Source organism: Lactuca virosa, chromosome 1 (assembly GCF_052849685.1).
Source record: "Lactuca virosa cultivar CGN04683 chromosome 1, Lactuca_virosa_CGN04683_v6, whole genome shotgun sequence".
Taxonomy (NCBI): domain Eukaryota; kingdom Viridiplantae; phylum Streptophyta; class Magnoliopsida; order Asterales; family Asteraceae; genus Lactuca; species Lactuca virosa.
In genome coordinates, this window is record NC_136426.1 from 192804376 (window position 1) to 192831318 (window position 26943).

General features: G+C 41.9%; 1 protein-coding gene and 1 non-coding gene across 2 annotated transcripts; one reads left to right on the plus strand and one right to left on the minus strand.

Moving 5' to 3' along the window:
- The first annotated feature begins 650 nt into the window (after positions 1–650).
- Positions 651–758, plus strand: LOC145151762 (small nucleolar RNA R71). Its single transcript, XR_013732318.1, has one exon. It is a non-coding gene; the product is annotated as a small nucleolar RNA R71 (small nucleolar RNA).
- A 5089-nt stretch (positions 759–5847) lies between these two features.
- LOC145126055 (uncharacterized) lies at positions 5848–25815 on the minus strand. The gene is made up of 2 exons (XM_079061456.1): positions 24784–25815; positions 5848–6903 (listed from the first exon to the last, which is right to left on the minus strand). The coding sequence occupies exons 1-2, from the start codon at positions 25813–25815 to the stop codon at positions 5848–5850; spliced, it is 2088 nt and encodes a 695-aa protein (XP_078917582.1).
- Between the last annotated feature and the right edge of the window lie 1128 nt (positions 25816–26943).

Here is a 26943-nt window from a genome sequence, read left to right on the forward strand (position 1 = left end):
TTTGGCTCCTCTTCTAATGCTTCTAGGAACTCAGAAATCGCCTCTTCTTCATTTGATCTTTCAATGTTGCATCAGTATCATCATGCCTTTTCTCAGAAGCTTCCATAAAAGGAACCAGCATGTTCTCCAAGTCAACTTTCTTCTCAACTGGTGGTTGCTCTTTTTGGTAGAAGCCTCGGCCAGTCTGCCTATCTTTTTCTTCCTTTTGCTTCTTGTATTCATCATATGCTAACCACTCCTTCTTGGGTTTTCTCCAGTCTTCATCATATTTACCCCCACTAGAGTAGCAAACTTGAGCTCTTCTGTTCCCAATATCATCCAAGTGGCAGTCTTTGGTCAAGTGTGGACCATTGCATCTTTCACATCCAACTCTAATGGCATTTATTGACTGGTCCATATTTGTCATTCTCCTGTCCATAGTATCAAGCATGACTAGTACAACAACCATTTCTTCAGAATGTCCTCCCCCAATGCCCTTAACGCATTTATTCCTTGGATTGTGGTACTCACGAGAACGCTTTGTGAACTCTTAAATTAACTACTTGACTTCACCCAGATTTTTCTTTGGAAGTGGTCCTTGAGAATCAAGGAGTTGCCTTGTCATGAAATTAATCCCTTCATAGAATATAAGCACTTTTTGTTGTATATTGAGGTCATTTTGAGGACAATTTCTTAGTAACCCTTTGTAGCGCTCCCATGCCTCATAAAGTGACTCAACCCGGATTTTTCTCAAAGTTGGCTATTGCCTTCTTGAGTTTAGATATCTTTGATGGTGGGCAAAATTGTTCTAGAAACTGTTCGCGCATTTGGGCCGAAGTAGTGATTGCACCTGGTGGAAGTGCTCTCAACCAGTCTTTTACAGCTCCTTTAAAAGTGACTGGTAGCATCCTTAGAAAGACTGTCTCTCTAGGAACATTTGGGACATTGAAATAGTTTGCTATGTCATTTACTTCATCTAAATGTTTGTAAGCATCCTCATGATCCTTTCCATAAAATGGTACATCCTTAAGTGCAGTAAGGATGTGTCCTTTCAGCTCGAATGTGGCAGTTGCAGGAATTGCAGGTTGTACTAGGCCAAGACTAGCATCATCTCTAATTCGCTTCTTGTAAGCTCCCATGGACATATCCGCAATGTTTGCCATCTCGTTTTTTGGCTCGTCTTCGGGTTCACTCCTTTCTACTGCAAATTCAGGCTCGGATTCGTACTCAGGTTCTTGTGGGTTAGTTATCTAATCAAAGCTCTCTTCCTTTCTTTTGTACTTTGATGAAGTACTTGACTCTCTCTTGTTCTTCCCTTTCTTCTTCCCAAAAACTGACTTTATATCTTTGAAAGGTGACTTCTTTGGTGGTTGGTCTTCTTTCGCATTTTTATCTGTCTTCTTGTGAAGGGCCGACTCTGGATCTTCCAACGGTGGCACCAAATGTGTGCTAGAGCCTTTGGTCATGAACTACTGCAAAATAAACACAAATAAAAACGTAAAACTGAACGAAAACAGAAAAAAAACAAAGAAAAAGAAAAATGACTGGATGCACGTCGTGAGCCTATACAGCTCACATCGTGAGTTCAGTTCTGAACAAAAAAAATACTAAGCTGATAAAAAAAATAACTTTTTGTAGGTTTTACCCCAAAAAAGGATCGATTAACCTAAAGCAAATAACTCAACAATCAAATAAGCCGTTCCCCGGAAACGGTGCCAAAAACTTGATGCGTGTAAATAGCTACACCTAATTTTAAATTATTAACCTAACTAACTAAATTGAACCTAGGAAGTGTACCTAGTCAAATTATAGGATAGTGTGGGTAAGTCGGGTGTTAATACGCTGTTGCGCGCGTATTAAACAAGTAAATTATCACTACTTGTTGCACTAAAATATAGCACAGGGAAGCAGGGTCGAATCCTCAGGGACACAGCCTAAAAGTCAATGTCTTTTTGCATCAGGCACATCTAGTCAAAACATAAATTATAAAAGGGGGTTTTAATTGTAAACTAAAAACTAAAATGCAGTGATATTAAATTAAATGAAAGTCAATAATAAAAACAATTCCAGTTCTGTTGCGACTTTCCTAACCTTGCAACTGATCCAGATCTGATTATTTGAGATGCGTTTTATCTAAGCTGGTACTGAGAAAAACTAACGAGCTCTAGTAATTTCTCTTTTACCTAAACTAGTTAATCAAAACAAGCTCTTCAATTAACCCTAACTTTTTACTGTTCAATTAAATAAGCTCTTAATTAAATCAGAAAAGTTGCATTAAGTTCTTTGTAAAATTCCCAGCAATACCCAATACTACTCACAAGCTCGGAAGCGTAAAGATATGATTTTTACAGTTTATACCAGAGTAAAATCCCAAATCGGAACCAATCTGATACTTTTTACTTTTACCAATTTATTAGAACAATTACAGATTCTATTAATTGATTAACTAGAATGATAAAACCCTAGCTAGGTGATCAGACTAACAAGAATTCAAATCAAACATTCATTAAGCTCAAAACTGAATAATCTAGATAGAAACACAAATAAAAAACCAGATTTAATGATCAATCACATGAAAAGTACTTGTCTTATGCATAACTGAAAACTAGGGTTTAGCCAGACATGGCCAAAATATGATGAAAACAGATGAAAAGAGACATCAAACAACTAATCTTACTAATCTACTTGAAGGAGATGATCCACAGTATTCAGATCTTCAGAAATCGTTGAAATCGGAGAAGAAATGCCTCCAAAATCGTATTTTCGTCGTCTGGTACCTCTAGAATCGCCAACTTAGGTTACTGGAATACTATCAAGGTCTATTTATACGTCCAGCAGCAAAAACGACGCGTTTGCGATCGCATGGGCACAACCTACGATCGCATGTATTACCGAAAACGCCTCACTGGCCTTTTTAATGAAGTAGGATGTTATTTTGGCACTTTTTGGCAAACCTGCGATCGCATGTACACAACCTGCGATCGCATGTATTGAGTTTTCACTCCCGGGTGAATTTTTGGCACAAAAAAACCTCGAAGACAAGTTGCGACCAAACTTGCGATCGCATAAAGGCCCCATGCGATCGCATAAAGGCAACATGTGATCGCATGTTGTGCCTAAGACGTCCAAAATTTCATCTACTTTCCAGATCATTTTGAATCGCGTCAATCGGAGTTACGGTTCTCGTGATATGGTCAAAATACTGACAGGGGGTCAAAGATGCCAACAACATCCTTTAAGTTTAGATTGTAGATTCTATCTTCATGCGATCAATTCAATTGAATGTTTATTGACCAAAACATCTTCCAAGCATTCCTCAACATACTCCATAAGTCCCAAGCTCCATTTTAAGCTCCAAACATGCATCCAGCTGCTCCCAAAGCACTGCTCCACTCGAACTATCTGAAATTGACATAAAAACATGAGCAGTACTGGAATTCTAACGAAATACATGAGCTGAACATTATTTAAATAAATGACATGCAATTGTACAAAATATGATGCTAAATGCTAGTGAAAACTACCCTATAAGATGAATAAAATGGCATCTAACAAATCTCCCCAAGCTTAAACCTTACTTGCCCTCAAGTAAGAAAAAGATAAAACATTATAAACAAATGGAAAGATGTAGATAACTTAAAAAGAAATTTAGAATAAAATAAAAGAAAATAAAAACTTAAGCTAAAGTACTTCACTCTTTTTTTGTTCACATGATCAGATTTCACAACGAGTAAGCTCCAAAGAAATCACTACCTAGACAAAAGTCTTAATATCTTATATTAATGATTCATAATTATATTTAATTAGTTAAACAATGCTTGAGCAAATAATTTTTACGCCGAATTAAATTTGTGAAGACAGTGTATTTTTAAAAATAATTTCACGAAAATTCATTTATAAAAGCTTAGCTTGACCAACCCTTCCTTTTTTTGCGAACTCGTCCAGTAAACGCGAGAAGCTCCATTATGGACAAAAAATCCAAGCTTATCCCTATGATTCCACTATCGAGGGATCAATCTCATTATACCGCACATCTTCTTCGTCTTGATCAACTCTTCAGATTTAACTTGTTTGCTTCTTGATTTCGACTTGAACTTGACTTGGATTTGACTTTGAATTGTAGATTTCTTCAAGTTGTTTGATGTACCATTTCTAACATATCTATTGACTAGGCGAGGATTTTACTTTGAGGCCCACCATATATTCAATATTTCAAAAATGATAACAGTTTTGTAGGTATAACAAGAGTTCCCTCCTAACCTCAAAAGGCGCAGAAACTATAGGGTTCAGTACTTCAAGGAATGATAAAGGTTATCCAATCTAGGTTCTTTTTAAGGCATTCAAGGAAATTATTTTCAAAACACTGCTCGTTTTCCATCCCACATTTCCATTGTAAAAATTATCTGACTCTTATGTTCGTTCATATTGAAAACATTTAAAGCACTTGAAAAGATAATTCTTAAAATTTAGTGTAATGAGACTGTTATTTTCGGTAACTATCACACTTCATCTTAACAGAGCTATCGAATGTAAAAAATATCCTCATCTCATATAAAGTTTTAAATTTTTTTTTTGGATTTTAAAAAATTTTTATATGCAAAAAATAAAAATAAAAATAACTAGAAATAAAATCTTTTTGGGTTTTTTTGTTCTCTTATTTATGAATGCAGAAAAATAAAATATTTTTTGGACTTTTTTTGAATTTTTTATATGCAAATGCAATGCAGAAAATAAAATGCAAAAAGAAAATTTTGAAAAATTTAACTAAAAAAAACTGAAAAATTAAAATTTTAAACAAAAATGCAAAATTTTACACTAATCCTCTCACCAAGCTTAAAATGATGCATTGTCGTCAATGCTTAGAGAGGAATGAACAACTCAATAAAGCAAATAAAAACAAAACTTTGTAGCTAGGAAAGAGTGTACCTGATAAGTTCGCAGAAATCTGATTTTAACGAAGATGTGGCGTAAAATCTGAATTTCAGCAACTCTGTCGATCCTCTGATTTCTCCAAGCTTGCTTGGAACTATGACCATCTCTTTAATGAAAGCATAAAAAATAAAAACTACTCATCGGGTTGCCTCCCAGAAAGCCGCCCATTTTTAAAGTCGTTGGCTCGACTTTGCCCAACCAAATTAACTAACTGGTGTGGTTGGGACTTCCTTGAAGCTCAACTCTTTTTCTTGTCACTCCAGATCCTTTCAAATATGGCAGAATTTTGGGATCTGAGAATTTTTCAACAGACTTGAAAGACTCGACATTGTCTTTAGATAAGTCTTCCAGATGGTTTGATTTCTTTGTCTTTCTGATCTTCTTCTTCCCAGAAATCTTCTCTTCAGATTCTTTTCGTTTCAGATTCATACCATAAATCACTTTTCCCTCTTTTTCTTCCAAAAGTTTGTTTCTTTTGAAATTTGTCTCTAATTTTTTCTTAGCATATTCCAGCTCAACCTCTTCTACCTCCCCAAGCTTATCTTCTGCCAGCTCCTTGGATATATTTTCAGATGAACTCCTGTCTAAATTTTTTTTGTTGCATAGAGACATTAGAAAACTCACAGGAGCCCTCAGACAAAAGTCTGTTGGTACCCATATAATTGACAAAAACATTTTCTGAAGGAAAATCATCATTATTAATTTGAAATTTAACCACTTCCTCATCAAACTCCATTAAAATCATTCCATTAAAAACATCAATTTTCGTTTCGCAGTTTTCATAAAAGGCCTTCCCAAAATAATAGATTTTGCATCAGAAGTGTCTAAGTTTCCCATGTCCAATATATAAAAATCAGCGGGAAAAATCAGATTATCCACTTGGACAAGAACATCCTCTAACGTACCTTTTGGGTGTACTGTTGAATGATCCGCCAACTAGATGATGGTCCCGGTCATTTGCAAAGATCCCAATTTTAATTTTTCAAAAATAGAAAAAGGGAGGACATTAACTGAAGCTCCTAGATCAAGCATGGCTTTTGGAAAATCAAGGTTCCCCAATTTACAAGGAACTGAGAAAATCCCCGGATCCCTACACTTTGGAGGAAAACCTTTTTGTAAAATAAAGGAGATATTTTCGCCAGCTTTTACAATCTCATTAAATTTCAATTTTTTCTTTGAGACACATAAAGTTTTAAGAAACTTAACATAGTGAGGGATATGTTGGATAATATCTAAAAGTGGTATATTTACCTCAATCTTGCGAAGAATTTCCATAATATCTTCATCATCTCTTTCGCGCTTCGTGCTCCTCAGTCGCGATGGGAAGGGCGGTAGTGGCTTGTATTCTTTCAGAATTGGCTTGGGTAGTGTTGGAGTTTCTTTTCCTTCCAGATTTTCAAATCCTTCTTCAACCAACACCTCTTCATATTCCTCCTCTTCTTTTTCAGGCTCTTTTAAATCTTCTTCTTCAACTAGAACTTCTTCAAATTCTTCCTCAGAATCGTTTTCTGGTTCAGATGCGCTTGGGCCTTCATATGTATTCCCGCTTCTCAAGGAAATGGCACTCACATTGTGCTTCATATTGTTTTCTGTGTGCCTTGGTAACTTTCCCTGAGACTCCAGACGACCCAAAAAAGTGGCAAGTTGAGACACCTGTTGCTCCAGGTTCTTGATACTGGCTCTGGTTTCTGTCTGGAATGTTTGGGTGCTCGTGGCCAGACTTTTAAAAATATCCTCCAACACTATGCTAGAGCTGCCAAAATGTTCTTGCAAAGGCTGCTGAAAATTTTGGTGCTGAAAATTCTGTTGATTCTGAAAATTTTGCTGAAAACCCGGCTGCTGAAAATTTCGATGCTGCTGAAATCCAGGTAAAGGCTGAAATTGTTGTTTCTGCTGATAATTATTCTGAAAATTATGGTCGTAGCCCCCAACAACTTTTACTGCAACTGTATCCTCTTGTAGTAATGGATAAATATCTGTTGGATGTTCCGTCTTCAAACAGATACCACATGGTTTCTTCGCAACTGCTTTTTCTTTCGTTAGGAGCAGAATAACTGTGACAACCCGAAACTTTTATCCTGTGCAATTGATCTGTATATCAATATTAAACTCGAATTTATCATCTTTTAACGAAATTGTGGGTCCATATAAGTGCTCTAGGCTTAGTATAACCTAGATATGAGTCTTAAGAAGGATTAGAAAATGTGTAGCATCACAAAATCAGGCCAAACACACCAAAGAAGGTGTGTGCGGCTGCACACGCAGCCAGCCGCACACCCAACCGCACACACCCTCCAACCTCACACCGACCCTATATATTGGAAGAGACCCCCTTCATTCACTCTTATCTTCTTTTGGCTGCACCCTACTCTCTCTCTCTCTCTACTTTCTCTCTCTAGATACATCATCCAAGAACACTCTAAGGGCCTCAAAAACGTGAATTACTCCATCATTCAGCTTGTTATATTGGTAAGACACCTAAATCTAAGCCCAAAAATCATAGTGTTCTTCGTGTTCTTCATCCTTTGAAGGTGTACGGCCGCACACCTTCATAAGGTGGTCGCACACCCCCCTTAAAGCTCTCCAAAGTGAAGAGTTTGGCCTTCTTTCACTAGTAGGACTTGGTATTAGCACAAGAACACCTCAAAATCGACATTTCAGGCACAAATGAGGAGTGTACGGCCACACACACAGCCTGGCCGCACACCATGGCCGCACACTCCTGTGTGCAACCGCACACACGGCCTGGCCACACACCCTGGCCGCACACCCACTCAAATGGCCGTACACCTCCCTTATTTGATCTTATAGGGTCCCGACAAGCATTTCCAAGTCTTTAGGGTGATTTCCCGCCATGTTTAGCCATGAAACACCCTAATTCTAACACACATACGTGTTCTCACATGCTAATAGGATCCACTTGCGTACGAAACATCGGTTGACACTCAACACTCGTAACCAATTGTGCTTTCGGACCCTACGATAAACTGTGAGTTCATGCCCCTACGCCTTTTTCCGAATTTTTAATGTTTTCAGGGGGGAATACAAGCAAAAGTACAAGGAAACTTGTGCTCAAATTATCTCATTTCGCATAGAATGATTTTATGTTCAGTATGCTTTTAACTCAGAAAACCGTTTTACCTATCGATTAAGAAATCAACTCGTAGAAACAGTTTTCAAATCTAAAGCAAGAAACTTGTGAATCATGTTATAATATGTATTATCTTATAAAGGATTCATGCAAATCATAAACAGGATTTTCGTACTATTACTTGTAAATTTGTTAGGCTAAGTTTGAGACATGTCCTTGGTAACACTCCCCCGGATTCGTGAGTGGAGGACTACGACTTATAACCAGAATCTTTTGGAGGGAGAGCGTGACTATGGTGTATAGATCTATATGGGATTGACTATCCCGCACCCTCGCTGCTAGCTACAGCGGAACCGTTAGGTTCACGGGTGACAAAGTCATAAAAGATACTGGACCCCGTTCGTGCCTTATCCAGTCTAAGTACGGTTATGGCACTCATAACTTAGGTAACGAGAATTTACTTTTGTAATAATGAAACGAGTGAACTAACCTCAGAGTAATAACCGATTCGATTACTAGAGGGCATCAGTAACGCCGTTAGGATCTAGTTCACTACCTATTTTATTAGTTTTATTTATGTAATAAGGCTAATACATCTCACAGCGAATATCCAGGGTTTTTCAAGGAAACTACGTCTATCGATACAAGTATGGTATATACTTGTACACCTCGTATCAGAATCGAAAACCAACTATCAACTTTTAAGGAAAATATAGGGTTTTCCTGGGATAATCTAACCTTTCATAAACAGGCTGTTTATCGTATAACTAATGGATAATCAAACCTCTTTCATAAGAAAATATAGGATTTTCTTGGGAAACAACTTTTCAAAGAATCAAAGAAACATTTCTTTCATCAGAATTAAAAGCTTATTAACTCACCAGCTTTATGCTGATATTTTAAAACTGCTTGTATTCTCAGGGCATCAATAGACAGGTACTCTTGCCAACTTTTGGAGAAGACGGAACATTCTGAAGTCACGTCTTTTACTTTTGCTATATGTTGTTATGTATAAATCACGTTTTTGAACAATGTAAATATTCATATTATAATGTAATGGTTGTGTTTATTTCGATTATTATGATACAACTGTTGTGATACTACGCGTGACGTCCTCCACCCCGGAACGTTTCCGCCATCGGTTTCGGGGTGTGACATATTGGTATCAGAGCTATTGTTTAAAGTGAACTAAGTATACCGAACCTTACATGGTATACAACTATAAACACAAAGGGGCTGAAGTGCTCTGAACTAAAAGTATACTTCTAAAATATAAGTATTTTTACAAAAAGTATACAAGTATACCCGAGTACCAGAATCCGTGTCTTAAGTGGAACAAAACAAAAGTATTTTGGATGTTGAACACTGCGGTTAAACCTGGGCAGTTATGTAATCATGTCTAGGGTCAATATAGCCTGATCAACTATATTCATTCGAGACATGACCAACATGTGCTTGGGAGTGACTTTGGTGTTGCAACGGGCCTAAAACTTACCCGGTATCCATACAACTTAAAATACTATAGGAGTATTTTAGCCAGAACCGAATACATTGTAGAAATTCGTTCCTAGTGTTGCTACCTATTCGTTTCTTAGCGATAACCTATTTGCATTAGTAACTTTCCTTTGCTTATCGCTTGGTAGAACACTTTACTATCAGGATGAGATATATTCTTGCTTCATATCTCTTTGTTCAATTCAGAGGACTTACCACCCTCTTCTTCCTGATTCTTTTTAGAACAAGATGCCTCCCCGAAAAAGACCTATCAGAAGAAACGACGACGTTCCACCACCACCATCGCCCCCTCAGTTCGATCTCGTTATGTTCCAAGCAGCTGTTACAGCTGTTGTGACTGCCGCGATGGCACAAGTTAATTGTGGCGGATCTAGTGGGCAAGGAAGTGGTACTCATCCCCAAAATCAGGAAGGTAGTCAAGGACACCAGAAGGAGTGCTCTTATAAGGACTTCATGAATGCGAAACCCACATCCTTCGACGGCACTGGAGGTGTTATCGCCCTAACTCGATGGTTCGAAAAGATTGAGTCCATATTCGAAATCTGCTCATGTTCTGAAGCTAACAAGGTGAAATTCTCCGCTTGCACTTTCGCCAACAAAGCATTGACCTGGTGGAATGGCTGGGTCAAGTCCCTAACCCTGCCAATAGCAAATGATATGGGTTGGGATAGCTTGAAAGAGCTCATGGCTGAGTACTGCCCACGGGGCGAAATGCAGAAACTGGAGCACGAACTCTGGAACCTAAAGATGAAGGGTTCCGACATTGCTGTTTACACGTCTAGGTTTGAAGACCTAGCACTTCTCTATCCGGGGATGGTCACCCCGGAAAACAAAAAGATTGAAAGATACATTTGGGGGCTGACCCAGCCGACCAAAAGAAATGTCTTGGCTGCTAGGCCAAACACTTTCGACGACACTAAGTGCCTGGCCCAGACTCTAATCGATCATGGAGTCGATCTCGATGAAGTGACCGCCACTCCTGAACCGGCTAAGGGGAGTGGTGAGAAGAGAAAATTCTGGAAACAGAGAAACGGTCAATCTTCGCAGGAACCCTCAAAGAAGCAACACATGGTAGCAGTTCACGCTGCTACTACCCCTGTCGCTGCTCCTGCTACTCAAGAGCCTACCAGTAGGTATACTGGTACCCTCCCTTGGTGCAATAAGTGCAGTTATCATCATCGCATCCCTGGTCCATGTTGTGAAATGCTCTGCAACAATTGTGGTAAAAAGGGCTACCTGGCCCGAGATTGCAGAAAACCAGTCCAACCAACCGATCAGGCCTCTGGAGCAGGTGTTGGTCAAGCCTGTTATGGCTGTGGGGAAGTCGGGCATTTCAAGAGGAACTGTCCCAAAGCAGCAACAACTGGCAACACCGGGAGAGTACTAACTATAGGACAAGAGGAAGTCGTGGCTGACCCTACCGTTGTGACGGGTACGTTCCTCCTCGATAACTCTTATGCATGCATTCTTTTCGATTCTGGTGCTGAAAGAAGTTTTGTTAGTCATGCATTCAAGCATTTTCTTAAACATAAATCCCAACCATTAACCGAAACGTTTACCGTTGAAATGGCTAACGGTGAGAAAGAGAGCACTAATGACATATTCATGGGTTGTACCCTTACTCTGAACGACCATTCATTTCCCATCGATCTTATGCCAGTTTCCATAAAGAGCTTCGATGTCATCATCGGCATGGATTGGTTGAGCCCCAATCATGCTGATATCCTTTGTTTTGAAAAATCCATCCGTCTCAACCTCTCCTCTGATGAAACTCTCGTAATTTATGGCGATAAACTTAGCACAAACATTCGCATCATTTCGTGCATCAAAGCCCAGAAACTCCTGCGGAAGGAGTGTTATGCATTCCTAGCCTACGTCATTAACGAGAAGCAGGAAGTTAAAGACCTCAAGAGCATCCCCGAAGTCTGCAACTTTACCGATGTTTTTCCCAAAGATCTTCTGGGAATCCCTCCTGAACGCCAAGTCAAGTTTCGTATCGACTTAGTCCCCGGAGCTACTCCCGTAGCTAAATCTCCATATCGCCTAGCACCAGCAGAAATGCAGGAGCTATCTAGTCAGCTCAATGAGCTGCTCAGCAAAGGATTCATCAGACCGAGTTCCTAACCATGGGGAGCCCCGATCTTGTTCGTGAAAAAGAAGGATGGATCCTTTCGGATGTGTATCGATTATCGAGAGCTGAACAAGCTCACAGTCAAAAACCGTTACCCTCTTCCTCGAATCGACGACCTCTTCGATCAACTTCAAGGAGCCAGCTACTTCTCGAAAAAAGATTTAAGATCAGGGTACCATCAGCTACGAGTCCATGAGGGTGATGTTCCTAAAACAGCATTTCGGACACGATATGGTCACTACGAGTTCGTAGTTATGCCCTTCGGTTTAACTAACGCACCGGCTGTGTTCATGGACCTGATGAACCGGGTATGCCGTCCTTTCCTGGATAAGTTCGTCATCATGTTCATCGACAATATACTTATTCTATTCCAGAAGTGAAGAAGATCATCGACAACATTTGATATCGGTGCTGGAAACCTTAAGGACGGAGAAACTTTACGCGAAATTCTACAAGTGTGAATTCTGGATTCGAAAAGTAACCTTCTTAGGTCACGTGGTAAGCGAGGAAGGCATACACGTGGACCCCTCCAAAATCAAAGCGATAGAGAACTGGTCAGCACCGAAGACGCCTACATAAATCCGTCAATTCTTGGGTCTTGTTGGCTACTATCGTAGATTTATCCAGAATTTCTCCAGAATTGCCAAACCCTTAACCACTCTGACTCAGAAAGACGTACCCTTTTGTTGGAGTGAGAAGCAAGACACTGTGTTCCAAACATTGAAGCGGGCACTATGCAACGCACCTATCTTGTCTCTACCCGAAGGGATGGATGACTTCGTCGTCTACTGCGATGCATCCAATCAGGGCCTGGGCTGTGTGCTGATGCAACGGGGAAAAGTCATTTCTTATTCCTCGAGACAGCTGAAAGCACATGAAGTCAACTACACAACGCACGACTTAGAATTGGGAGCAGTGGTCTTCGCATTGAAGATATGGAGACATTATCTCTACGGAACCAAGTGCACTATCTTCACTGACCATAAAAGTCTGCAACATATCTTCGACCAGAAGGAGTTGAACATGAGACAACGGTGATGGATTGAGTTACTCAGCGATTACGAGTGCGAAATCCGCTACCATCCCGGCAAGGCCAATGTGGTAGCAGATGCCCTCAGCCGGATGGAGTATTCAGGTCGTAGAGTGAAGGCACTAACCATGAATATCCATTCCCATTTATCCGCGCAAATCAAGGAGGCTCAGCTGGAAGCCTTGAAACCAGAGAACATGCCGGGTGAAGCCTTAAGAGGAATGGAAAAGAACCTAGTGATCAAGGGAGACGGAGTCTACTATTTTATAGACCGGATCTGGACCCCAAAGTTCGGGGGTTACAGAGAGGTTGTAATGAGCGAAGCTCACAAGACCAGATACTCCGTTCACCCAGGATCGGACAAGATGTACCTCGATCTAAAGAAACTATATTGGTGGCCGAACATGAAAGCGGAGATCGCTACCTTCGTGGGCAAGTGCCTGACTTGCGCCAAGGTGAAGGTCGAATATCAGAAGCCCTCAGGTCTACTCCACCAGCCGGAGATACCGGAGTGGAAGTGGGAGAGGATTTCTATGGATTTCATCACCAAATTACCCAAATCTCCGAGTGGGTACGACGCCATCTGGGTAATTGTCGACCGACTGACTAAATCCGCTCACTTCCTGCCAATCAAATAAAATTTCAAAATGGAGAGACTCACACGAATCTATATCCAAGAGATAGTTCGACTGCACGGTGTACCTGTGTCCATTATCTCTGATCGAGATAGCAGGTTCACTTCGAGGTTCTGGCAGTCACTTCAAAAGGCTCTTGGAACTAAGTTGGATATGAGCACAGCTTACCATCCTCAAACAGATGGACAGAGTGAGAGAACCATCCAAACCTTGGAAGACATGTTGAGAGCCTGCGTCATCGATTTCGGCGCGTCATGGGACACTCATCTCCCTTGGTTGAATTTTCCTACAACAACAGTTACCATACCAGCATCAAGGCTGCGCCTTTCGAAGCTCTCTATGCCCGCAAGTGCAGATCCCCTATATGCTGGGCCGAGGTGGGCGACACGCAGCTAGTCAAGGGACAAGTCCCCGATAGCACTCTCACTGGTCCAGAAATCATCCGCTAAACCACCGAAAAGATCGTACAAATCCGAGAACGACTTAAGGCCTCTCGTGATAGACAAAAGAGCTACGCCGATAAACGACGAAAACCCTTGGAATTCCAGGTTGGAGACCATGTCCTGCTAAAATTTTCACCCTAGAAAGGCATGATACACTTCGGAAAGTGTGGAAAGCTAAACCCGAGATACATAGTATCGTTCGAGATCCTCGCCAGGATCGGTCCTGTAGCCTACAAACTCCGATTACCTCAAGAGCTCAGTAACATTCATCTCGTCTTCCACGTCTCGAACCTTAAGAAGTGCTTATCCGACGAGACTCTTACTATCCCTCTCGATGAGATTGAAATCAACGAGAATCTAAACTTTGTGGAAGAACCAGTCGAAATCGTGGATAGAGAGATCAAACGAACGAAACAAAGTCACATCCCGATAGTGAAGGTTCGCTGGAATGCCAAGCGAGGACCGGAATTCACTTGGGAGTGCGAAGATCAGATGAACCAGAAATATCCTCATCTCTTTCCAGATTCATGATTTGTATTCTATGTTCGAATTTCGGGACGAAATTCCCTCTAACAGGGAGATGATGTGACAACCCGAAACTTCTATCCTGTGCAATTGATCTGTATATCAATATTAAACTCGAATTTATCATCTTTTAATGAAATTGTGGGTCCATATGAGTGCTCTAGGCTTAGTACAACCTAGATATGAGTCTTAAGAAGGATTAGAAAATGTGTAGCATCATAAAATCGGGCCAAACACACCAAAGAAGGTGTGTGCGGCCGCACACCCGCGTGTGCGGCCAGCCAGCCGCACACCCAGCCGCACACACCCTCCAGCCTCACACCCGACCCTATATATTGGAGGAGACCCCCTTCATTCACTCTTTTCTTCTTTTAGCTGCACCCTACTCTCTCTCTCTCTCTACTTTCTCTCTCTAGAAACATCATCCAAGAACACTCTAAGGGCCTCAAAAACGTGAATTACTCCATCATTCAGCTTGTTATATTGGTAAGACACCTAAATCTAAGCCCAAAAATCATAGTGTTCTTCGTGTTCTTCATCCTTTGAAGGTGTACGTCCGCACACCTTCATAAGGTGGCCGCACACCCCCTTAAAGTGTAACATCCGGGAATTTGGGTATATCTGTTTAACCCTTCCTCTTCTCCAAATTGTCAAGAGAAGCCCCTTAATGGAAATGTTGCAAAGGAGTATGCTGGGGGTACTGAAGAGTACGCTACGCGTACTCATTCGCTTTTAATAAACGCGGACTCCATGAAGTACGCTGGGCGTACTAAATTTACGCTGGGCGTAACCGGCCCAGATGCAAAACCCTAATTTAGACTTGAGCCCTATATAAAGAAGGTTATGGCCTTATCCTCAGCCACCATTTGAGTGAGTGAAACCCTAAAAGAGAGCCAACCTTCGTTCTAAGCTTGTGTGAGTGTTTTTGGAGCTAAAGTGCCTTTGTGTGTTAGTAAAGAAGAAGAGGAGATTATTGTGAAGGCTAGAAGTTGGAGTGCAAGCTTGGATCTGAGTTCTACAGAGGGAGAAGCTTCACTTGGAGGTAAAAAGCTCAGAACTTTCCTTGTTGTTATGGTTGTGTGCTTCTTGGACCAATTTTAGGGTTTTTGGTCCCAAGCTTGAGGCTTTATGAGTTGATGCACTCCAGAGCTTAATAACTTGTCCTTTTAAGTGTTTCTTGTGGTGGAGAACCATAAAAATAAGGCCTTGATCATGTGAATCTACCCATGCATGAGTTATGAGCACTTTGGGTTAAGAAAGCAAGAGTTTTCATGTGTTGTGGCCTTATCAGCCATGCAAAGGCTTAAAGTTGTTAACTTTATGGAGTAAGAGATGTTAGGAAGTCTAGATCCAAGAGTTGAGCTAAGGTCTTAACGGGTTAAGACCCATAAAATGGATTAAGCAAGCCTGATGGTACGCGCCGCGTAATTCTAGTACGCCCCGCGTACTGGGTTGAGGTCCCCGATCAGTTCCTTGAGTGTTTGGGTACGCTGAGCGTACCAAGGGGGGTACGCCCCGCGTAACTCCTTCTGGGGGTTTTCTGGCTAAGCATTTTGTTGGGCCGGGAGTTTGGACCTCATGTAATAGAGTCTTGGACTAGAGAAGTGTATGTATGTGCTTTGGGCCTTTGGTTTGGACTTGCCTTTTTGGTTGGGATTTGGGCCGTATGAGGGCCCATTTATTATTGGGCCTTGGTGGGCCCAATGGACTTAGGGCATTAATGGGCGGATAGGTAGTCTATCTTTAGACCCAATAAGTGAGAGGTTGGACTTAGCTCCTAATTGAGATTATTGTGGGTTTGGCACAGAGTTAGAGTCCGGTGCGTAGCAGCAGTGATTATAGGAGCTGTTCTTCATCCGAGGTGAGTCTTCTCATTATACTTTACCTTGAGTGGTAATTAGAGTTATGTGACAGAGTATCTTATATGCTATGTATGTGATGTGTTGTACTACATTATTTCCATGTGATTTATGTTGTATGTATTCCAGAGTTTACAGAGTTAGGACCGGAAGGTCCACAGAGTTAGGACCAGAGGGTCCACAGAGTTAGGACCAGAGGGTCCACAGAGTTAGGGCCAGTAGGCCCACATAGTTATAGCCTCGAGTGGCTAATATGTGTTATATGTGGTATTTTGGGGAACTCACTAAGCTTTGTGCTTACCGTGTTATGTGTTATGTGTTTCAGGTTTTCTCGAGATCGCGGGATGGCACCGGCTTGATTGTACACACCAGAGAAAGAGTTATATTTTGAGGATCCTGGATTATTAATGGAGTTGTGCTTTGTAATTTGAATAAACGAGATTTTATACAATTTGTTATGAAAAGTATGTGGTTTTAAAATGGAAAATCTGTTTGAAAATTTACGGCGTTACAAGTTGGTATCAGAACCTTGGTTTGAGGGATTCGGATGCATCTTCGGGTATATCTGGACTCAAACTGAGGAATTGAAGAAAATTTTCAAAATAAATGATTTTTCTAAAATGAGCAAGAGTTCCTAAGAGAAAACGAGAAAGAGCAGTGTGTACAATCAGCCAGAGCCCGAACGGTGATTTCCCAAAATACCCTTACCTTATGTGTTTATGAGATATTATAAGATATTATGCATGCTAGAGATAGGCTAGGTATTTCATATTTTAGGACTAGAGTGGCCTGATTTGTGATGCCTTAGCCTAGGAGTTGCTGTTATCTGCGACGCGTTTTCGAGTATGTGCTGAGTAAGAGTATCCAGCGGGAATCCTTGTGGAGAGGGATTGAGTAGAGGAGTAATCTAGGAAAGATACCTAGATGAGCATTTGTGGAGCCTACCGAGAGAGTAGCTAGATACCCGCAAGGGTAGAGTTTCAGAGTTCGGTGATGTCTGTTGAGTATGAGTAGAGCAGGTGGAGTTATCACCTAGAGCGGGATTTACGTGTTATTTCGATGCCTGAATGCTGCTTGCTTTGTGCTTTGTGGAATTCCCAATGATGGGAGTCAGCTACCAAGTGAATGTGACGATATCCAGGAGGTAGATGACTTGCATCATAAGGAGTTTCTCAGCAGCTGATGGCGGAGAAGTGTGAGAACCTAGGAAGAGCCTAGGAAGTGACCTTAGTCAGATGAGTACGCGGACATAGTAGAGCATTTCGCTGGGAAGCGAGCACACGTAAAGAGATTTATAATCGAGAAGGTTGAGCAGCTATTTAGGAACTCTGGGATGGTTTGTGTGGAAAGTATGGGTAGATGTGGCAGGTAGTATGGGCCCGTACTACTGAAAACATAGGACCTATACTCGATGCAGGGGGCATACCGGAGAATTTTAAGTAGCAGATTGAGAAGTGATGTCATGGTTCGAGTACCATGATTTGTAGCAGGTCGAGAGGTGATGTCATGGTTCGAGTACCATGATTCGTAGCGGATTGAGAAGAGGTAACGTGGTTCGGGTATCATGATTCATAGCCGATCGAGAGGTGGCCACATGGTTCGAGTACCATGACCCGTGGCGGTTAGTGTTACTGGTTCTACCAGTTATTCCGTTGTGATTATCTAGACTGAGATCAGATGTAAAAGAATAAGGGGGACGGAGGGCCATGATGAACGAGCATCCCTTAAAAGGTAAATCGAGTTAGCTCCAAGGGAGTGTTGGTGAGATGCCAGTTAGAGTCGCAAGACTCAGGGATGAGTAGAGATGGTGCGTTATAGGAGAATACGGTCTGGGCTGAGCAACCGGCCGATGGTGGAAATGTCATTTTCTGTGACATGAGCGGTGCTATTTCTGTTCCTGTGGGAAACATGAGAGGTATTGAGATTTTCGGTTTCCAAAGTTGGGGGCGAGCCCTGTGGGGTAGCTTTGGTTGCGATCTTTCATCAGAGTATTTGGGCAGTATGTCTGCCGAGAGGTGATGTTAGAGCCTGATCAGGTTGTCAGCGGGGACTGAGATGGTTAAGGACAAAGATACACCCTATTTGAGCATAGTAGGGCATGTATTAACTGCAGCGGCAGACGATCAAGAAGGGGACATTGGGGCGGTGGCTCTTATTGTATATGATGAGTATCGACTGTGGTAATGAGGACTCCACTCTTATTACAACCCACATGATGGAACGTTGGTTGAAGAGTCGAGGATGAGGAATATGATAGTTCGTTATTTTCAGACTGAGAGTCAGGGCTACGACTGGACAGTTGAGATGTCCGGTAGTGGGATGGTACGAGATTCTGAATGACTAGAGGTAGTCATGATGAGAAGTTTCTAAGGATTTCATCGGAGATTCGGGGTATTTGGAATTGCTTGACCTCCATCGGGGAGATCATCGAGCATTGCGTATCACCTTCCAAGAGTAGGTGCGATGTTGTTAGTAAAAACAGTCTGTGGGTTAGGTTGTTGGCGAACCAATTGGTGATGGTTCGAACCCTGAATGGGGGAGGACCGGGTACTTTTGAAGAGATTAGAGATTTTTTCAAGGGCGGTTAGAGAACTGGATAGAGAGGCCTGCGGTGTGGATTCTTGAGACCAGAGTTATTGGTGGTCAAGGGGAGGTGCAGAGTGAGATAGTGCATGTGGTACGTGTTTGAGAAAGAATGAGTGTCTCCATGGCAAGTGGCCATTGGTCGGAGACCTGATGGTGGTTAGGAATCCTTCAAGGTTAAAATGGTGAATTCGAGGTGGTTGGCTTGTGAGGTTAGTTCGGCGGTTGAGAATTTCTGGTTAAGAGTATGGGCTATTATATGCAGTATGGGAAGGGAAGAAGTTGATTGGGCAACCAACTTCAGGGTCGTTATAAGTATTCTTGCATGAGTTTTGAGCAATAGAGGAGGAAGTATCGGATTTTCATCTTCGTGTTCCGAGTCATTGGCAATTTCTCCATGTTTAAATTGGAGATGGAGTATCCGGGGTTACAAGTGGCATGAGAGAAAGACCGGTTGCGAGATTCCGAGGAAGCAATGCGGTATCTGAGTATGATGCCATGAGTATGAGATCAGTGGTAGAGTCAAGACAGTGCAAGGCATTGTGATGGTATTCCGGGGTGTCCGAGTTTAATGTCCTAAAATCTCGGATTATTTTGAGTTTGAGTTGAGATGTCGAGTGGTGTATCAAGTGTCTATGGTTCCGGTGGGGGCCCTTCAGTTAATTGACATCAAATGGCTTTATTTGAGAATGTGAATTACAGTGAGAAAAAGAGGTTTTATCACGACGGTGGTCGTCCGAGGTAGTGATTCTTAGCCTGGATGGGTGTGTGTGTACCTATCTATGCTGGGCCACAAAGCATGAGTTAATGATCGCAGTGTGATGTCAACCTGAGGATGAGATTGTGAAGTGGTAAGAGTTAGTGGGGTGGGACTGCGAAGAGCTATAGTTCAATGAGTTAGTGCAAGAGGGTGTTGTGACGCTACGGGGAGCCGTAGTACTCAATAGTCAGAGGAGGGTGTTGTGATGCTACGGGAAGCCGTAGTACTCACTAGTCAGAGAGAGGGTGTTGTGATGCTACGGGGAGCCGTAGTACTCACTAGTCAGAGAGAGGGTGTTGTGATGCAGAGAGAGGGTGTTGTGATGCTACGGGAAGCCGTAGTACTCACTAGTCAGAGAGAGGGTGTTGTGATGCTACGGGGAGCCGTAGTACTCACTAGTCAGAGAGAGGGTGTTGCGATGCTACAGGGAGCCGTAGTACTCACTAATCAGAGGAGGGTGTTGTGATGCTACGGGGAGCCGTAGTACTCACTAGTCAGAGAGAGGATGTTGTGATGCTACGGGGAGCCGTAGTACTCACTAGTCAGAAGAGGGTGTTGTGATGCTACGGGAAGCCGTAGTACTCACTAGTCAGAGAAGGGGTGTTGTGATGCTACGGGGAGCCATAGTACTCACTAGTCAGTAGGAGGTTGTTGTGATGCTGTGGGGAACCGTAGTACGCACTAGTTAGCAAGAGGTTGTTATGATGAAGCATTCTTGATCAGAGCATGACACAAAAGAGTTTTAGGCTTGAGTAGCCCTAATCTATGAGTTTTTGGGAGCCTGGTGGTCGGACCAGGGGCGAGACCGAGGTCTCCTCAATGATCGGGAATCATTATATTCTGAGTAAGGTGTGGACATCGCAATCCGAAGGGATTGGATAAGTGAAGTACGCATGGGTTACGGGTCACGAGTCATGAGTTGAGTGAGTCTTGGGGACGACTGGTTACAACTACGGGTCGGACCAAACTCTCGAGTTGAGTTGAGTCCTGGTGGTGTGTTGGATAGGTGAGATGAGATTCTGGAATCGGAGGTGGGATTCCATATGAGGGGTATTGTTCGTCATCTGATATCTTAGACCTGAGTAGGTCAGGGCCTTGGTTCGGGAGGTGCAGCGGGATGCACGAAACTATTGAGCAGTAATCGACATAGTTCAGGGGTGATCCGATCTTCAATAGAGTGTAGTGTTCGCTTGAGGGAAGCGAACTGCGTGACTTGTGCGTCACTAAGATTCGAGACAGTTACTATGAGATGGGAATCGGTGAAACCTTTTTGGTTATGGGATGGGTGAGCATAAGGTTCATCTATTGGGTTATTAAAGTAAGAGAATATTCCCAGGCGAGCATGATCAATTTCTGGTGTCCAAGATTAGAGTTTTGGGTTCATCCCCTCTGATGAATCCTGATGTTGGTGCTTGCAGTAGGTCCTGGAGAAAGGGGGGAGATTATGATCTTTCTGTCCTTTTGAGTTGAGATCGGGTTTGATCAGGGAATCAGGGTTGGTAGAGTGTTCTTAGAGTCTGTTAGTCGGCAGGCGGTTAACATGATGATGATTCGAGTGTGATCTGGCCAGGAGATAGACCGCAATAGTTTTCAAGCTCTGAAGATTCAGATTGGGTACCGCAGCGACAGTTGGGTCTGCCCTTTTGGGTCAGGAGACCCTGGTGGGATCGAGTATCTGTAGAAGCGATTGTTGTATGATTTAAGGACCTTCGGTCTCGGGTAATTGGGTTCGATCTATGTATGGTAAGGAGCTATTTCGAGGGCAAAATCTAATTCAAGTGGGGGAGAATTGTAACATCCGGGAATTTGGGTATATCTGTTTAACCCTTCCTCTTCTCCAAATTGTCAAGAGAAGCCCCTTAATGGAAATGTTGCAAAGGAGTATGCTGGGGGTACTGAAGAGTACGCTACGCGTACTCATTCGCTTTTAATAAACGCGGACTCCATGAAGTACGCTGGGCGTACTAAATTTACGCTGGGCGTAACCGGCCCAGATGCAAAACCCTAATTTAGACTTGAGCCCTATATAAAGAAGGTTATGGCCTTATCCTCAGCCACCATTTGAGTGAGTGAAACCCTAAAAGAGAGCCAACCTTCGTTCTAAGCTTGTGTGAGTGTTTTTGGAGCTAAAGTGCCTTTGTGTGTTAGTAAAGAAGAAGAGGAGATTATTGTGAAGGCTAGAAGTTGGAGTGCAAGCTTGGATCTGAGTTCTACAGAGGGAGAAGCTTCACTTGGAGGTAAAAAGCTCAGAACTTTCCTTGTTGTTATGGTTGTGTGCTTCTTGGACCAATTTTAGGGTTTTTGGTCCCAAGCTTGAGGCTTTATGAGTTGATGCACTCCAGAGCTTAATAACCTGTCCTTTTAAGTGTTTCTTGTGGTGGAGAACCATAAAAATAAGGCCTTGATCATGTGAATCTACCCATGCATGAGTTATGAGCACTTTGGGTTAAGAAAGCAAGAGTTTTCATGTGTTGTGGCCTTATCAGCCATGCAAAGGCTTAAAGTTGTTAACTTTATGGAGTAAGAGATGTTAGGAAGTCCAGATCCAAGAGTTGAGCTAAGGTCTTAACGGGTTAAGACCCATAAAATGGATTAAGCAAGCCTGATGGTACGCGCCGCGTAATTCTAGTACGCCCCGCGTACTGGGTTGAGGTCCCCGATCAGTTCCTTGAGTGTTTGGGTACGCTGAGCGTACCAAGGGGGGTACGCCCCGCGTAACTCCTTCTGGGGGTTTTCTGGCTAAGCATTTTGTTGGGCCTTTAGTGTTGGGCCGGGAGTTTGGACCTCATGTAATATAGTCTTGGACTAGAGAAGTGTATGTATGTGCTTTGGGCCTTTGGTTTGGACTTGCCTTTTTGGTTGGGATTTGGGCCGTATGAGGGCCCATTTATTATTGGGCCTTGGTGGGCCCAATGGACTTAGGGCATTAATGGGCGGATAGGTAGTCTATCTTTAGACCCAATAAGTGAGAGGTTGGACTTAGCTCCTAATTGAGATTATTGTGGGTTTGGCACAGAGTTAGAGTCCGGTGCGTAGCAGCAGTGATTATAGGAGCTGTTCTTCATCCGAGGTGAGTCTTCTCACTATACTTTACCTTGAGTGGTAATTAGAGTTATGTGACAGAGTATCTTATATGCTATGTATGTGATGTGTTGCACTGTATTATTTCCATGTGATTTATGTTGTGTGTATTCCAGAGTTTACAGAGTTAGGACCGGAAGGTCCACAGAGTTAGGACCAGAGGGTCCACAGAGTTAGGACTAGAGGGTCCACAGAGTTAGGGCCATTAGGCCCACAGAGTTATAGCCTCGAGTGGCTAATATGTGTTATATGTGGTATTTTGGGGAACTCACTAAGCTTTGTGCTTACCGTGTTATGTGTTATGTGTTTCAGGTTTTCTCGAGATCGCGGGACGGCACCGGCTTGATTGTACACACCAGAGAAAGAGTTATATTTTGAGGATCCTGGATTATTAATGGAGTTGTGCTTTGTAATTTGAATAAACGAGATTTTATACAATTTGTTATGAAAAGTATGCGGTTTTAAAATGGAAAATCTGTTTGAAAATTTATAGCGTTACATAAAGCTCTCCAAAGTGAAGAGTTTGGCCTTCTTTCACTAGTAGGCCTTGGTATTAGCACAAGAACACCTCAAAATCGACATTTCGGGCACAAATGAGGAGTGTACGGCCGCACACTCCTATGTACGGCCGTACACACCCTCTGTACGGCCGCACACGCAGCCTGGCCGCACACCCTGGCCGCACACTCCTGTGTGCAACCGCACACATGGCCTGGCCGGACACCCTGGCCGCACACCCACTCAAATGGCCGTACACCTCCCTTATTTGATCTTATAGGGTCCCGACAAGCATTTCCAAGTCTTTAGGGTGATTTCCCGCCATGTTTAGCCATGAAACACCCTAATTCTAACACACATACGTGTTATCACATGCTAATAGGATCCACTTGCGTACGAAACATCGGTTGACACTCAACACTCGTAACCAATTGTGCTTTCGGATCCTACGATAAACTGTGAGTTCATACCCCTACGCTATTTTCCGAGTTTATAATGTTTTCAGGGGGAAATACAAGCAAAAGTACAAGGAAACTTGTGCTCAAATTATCTCATTTCGCATAGAATGATTTTATGTTCAGTATGCTTTTAACTCAGAAAACCGTTTTACCAATCAATTAAGAAATCAACTCGTAGAAACAGTTTTCAAATCTAAAGCAAGAAACTTGTAAATCATGTTATAATATGTATTATCTTAAAAGGATTCATGCAAATCATAAACAGGATTTTCATACTATTACTTGTAAATTTGTTAGGCTAAGTTTGAGACATGTCCTTGGTAACACTCCCCCGGATTCGTGAGTGGAGGACTACGACTTATAACCAGAATCTCTTGGAGGGAGAGCGTGACTATTATGTATAGATCTATATGGGATTGACTATCCCACACCCTCGCTGCTAGCTACAGCGGAACCGTTAGGTTCAGGGGTGACAAAGTCATAAACGATACTGGACCCCGTTCGTGCCTTATCCAGTCTAAGTACGGTTATGGCACTCATAACTTAGGTAACGAGAATTTACTTTTGTAATAATAAAACGAGTGAACTAACCTCAGAGTAATAACCGATTCGATTACTAGAGGTCATCAGTAACGCCCTTAGGATCTAGTTCACTACATATTTTATTAGTTTTATTTATGTAATAAGGCTAATACATCTTACAGCGAATATCCAGGGTTTTTCAAGGAAACTACGTCTATCGATACAAGTATGGTAGATACTTGTACACCTCGTATCAGAATCGAAAACCAACTATCAACTTTTAAGGAAAATATAGGGTTTTCCTGGGATAACCTAACCTTTCATAAACAGGCTGTTTATCGTATAACTAATGGATAATCAAACCTCTTTCATAAGAAAATATAGGATTTTCTTGGGAAACAACTTTTCAAAGAATAAAAGAAACATTTCTTTCATCAGAATTAAACGCTTATGAACTCACCAGCTTTATGCTGATATTTTAAAACTGCTTGTATTCTCAGGGCATCAATAGACAGGTACTCTTGCCAACTTTTGGAGAAGACGGAACATTCTGAAGTCACGTCTTTTACTTTTGCTATATGTTGTTATGTATAAATCACGTTTTTGAACAATGTAAATATTCATATTCTAATGTAACGGTTGTGTTTACTTCGCTTACTATGATACCACTGTTGTGATACTACGCGTGACGTCCTCCACCCCGGAACGTTTCCGCCATCGGTTTCGGGGTGTGACAACAACTTTCGTCAATTCAGATATCTGAGCTTCAAGATGAACATTGCTGACTTCCTTTACTCCCCTTAGCTGATCTGGATACCACTCGTCTTCATTTCCAGAATGTTTAGACTCGATCGCCAGCTTTTCAATAAGCTCTCTGATTTCAGTTGGTGTCATATCTTCTAGAGATCCTCCACTTGAAGCATTTACCAGGCGCATCTCCATGGGTGTCAGACCTTCACAGAAACAGTTATAGAGCTGGTAATCACTAATTCCATGTTGGGGGAAACGAACCAACAACTTCTTTAATCTCTCCCAGTAGGTATGTAGAGCTTCTCGTCTTCCTTGTTTGATCCCAAGGATTTCTCTTCTAAGAGTGGAGACTCGCGTTTCTAGAAAGTATTTCCCTAAAAACAGTTTCGCAAGCTCAGTCCAAGTGGTGATGGAACCAGATGGGAGTTCATATAACCATTCCCTTGTTGAATCTTGAAGCAAAAAAGGGAATGCCCTTAGTTTGATATGGTCTTCTGTGACAGCATGAGGCTTCATTCCTGAACAAACCACATGAAATTCCTTGAGGAATTTATGTGGGTCTTCGTTTTCCAGTCCGCAGAATGTGGGAAGAAGATGAATCAGCCCAGATTTGAGTTCGAAGTTCTGGGCTTCTGGAAATGTAATGCAAAGGAGCTGTTGGTTGACCTCTTGAGTGACCCACTCTCTAAGGGTCTTTTCTGCTTCGTCTCCACTCATGTCTGATTCTTCAGATTCGGTTTTTGAAGAGTCTGTGGTTTCAGATTTAACGGAGGAAGGTGGGGAATAAGTTTTATAAGGACTGTTTTGAGGAGAAGATGGGGGTACTTTCGAAAAAATCGGATCTGGTTCGTTCCACAAGGGAGTGCCTTGTGGTGTGGAGGTTTCTGGGGGTATAGAAGATGATGAACGAAAGAGACCAGCTGATTGTTTCTTTCTTGCTGCCTCTTTTTTCAGTCTCCTTGCGGTTCGCTCGATTTTTGGATCAAAAACTAAAGGTGTACCTAAACGAAAAATTCTTGGCATAAAATTATTAGAAAGCACCGTGTCCCCGGCAACGGCGCCAATTTGTTAACACGCTGTCGCGCGCGTATTAAACAAGTAAATTATCACTGCTTGTTGCACTAAAAATATAGCACAGGGAAGCAAGGTCGAATCCTGAGGGACACAGCCTAAAAGTCAATGCCTTTTTGCATCAGGCACATCTAGTCAAAACAAAAATTATAAAAGGGGGTTTTAATTGTAAACTAAAAACTAAAATGCAGTGATATTAAATTAAATGAAAGTCAATAATAAAAACAATTCCAGTTCTTCTGCGACTTTCCTAATCTTGCAACTGATCCAGATCTGATTATTTGAGATGCTTTCTATCTAAGCTGGTACTGAGAAAAACTAACAAGCTCTAGGAATTTCTCTTTTACCTAAACTAGTTAATCAAAACAAGCTCTTCAATTAACCCTAACTTTTTACTCTTCAATTAAATAAGCTCTTAATTAAATCAGAAAAGTTGCATTAAGTTCTTTGTAAAATTCCCAGCAATACCCAATACTTCTCACAAGCTCAGAAGCGTAAAGATATGATTTTTACAGTTTATACCAGAGTTAAATCCCAAAACGGAACCAATCTGATACTTTTTACTTTTACCAATTTATTAGAACAATTACAGATTCTATTAATTGATTAACTAGAATGATAAAACCCTAGCTAGGTGATCAGACTAACAAGAATTCAAATCAAACATTCATTAAGCTCAAAACTGAATAATCTAGATAGAAACACAAATAAAAAACCAGATTTAATGATCAATCACATGAAAAGTACTTGTCTTATGCATAACTGAAAACTAGGGTTTAGCCAGACATGGCCAAAATCTGATGAAAACAGATGAAAAGAGACATCAAACAACTAATCTTAGTAATCTACTTGAAGGAGATGATCAACAGTCTTCAGATCTTCAGAAATCGTTGAAATCGGAGAAGAAATGCCTCCAAAATCGTATTTACGTTGTCTGGTACCTCTAGAATCTCCAACTTAGGTTACTGGAATACTATCAGGGTCTATTTATACGTCCAACAACAAAAACGACGCGTATGCGATCGCATGGGCACAACCTGCGATCGCATGTATTACCGAAAACGCCTCACAGACCTTTTT

What these genes read in the sequence shown, in the direction of transcription:
- LOC145126055 (XM_079061456.1), bottom strand. Translation starts at nt 25,815, where the DNA reads ATGCCAAGAATTTTTCGTTTAGGTACACCTTTAGTTTTTGATCCAAAA. An exon ending in AGATATCTGAATTGACGAAA is followed by an intron (nt 6,904 to 24,783) that starts GTTGTTGTCACA and finishes ATCTGTTTGAAG; the next exon opens with ACGGAACATCCAACAGATAT.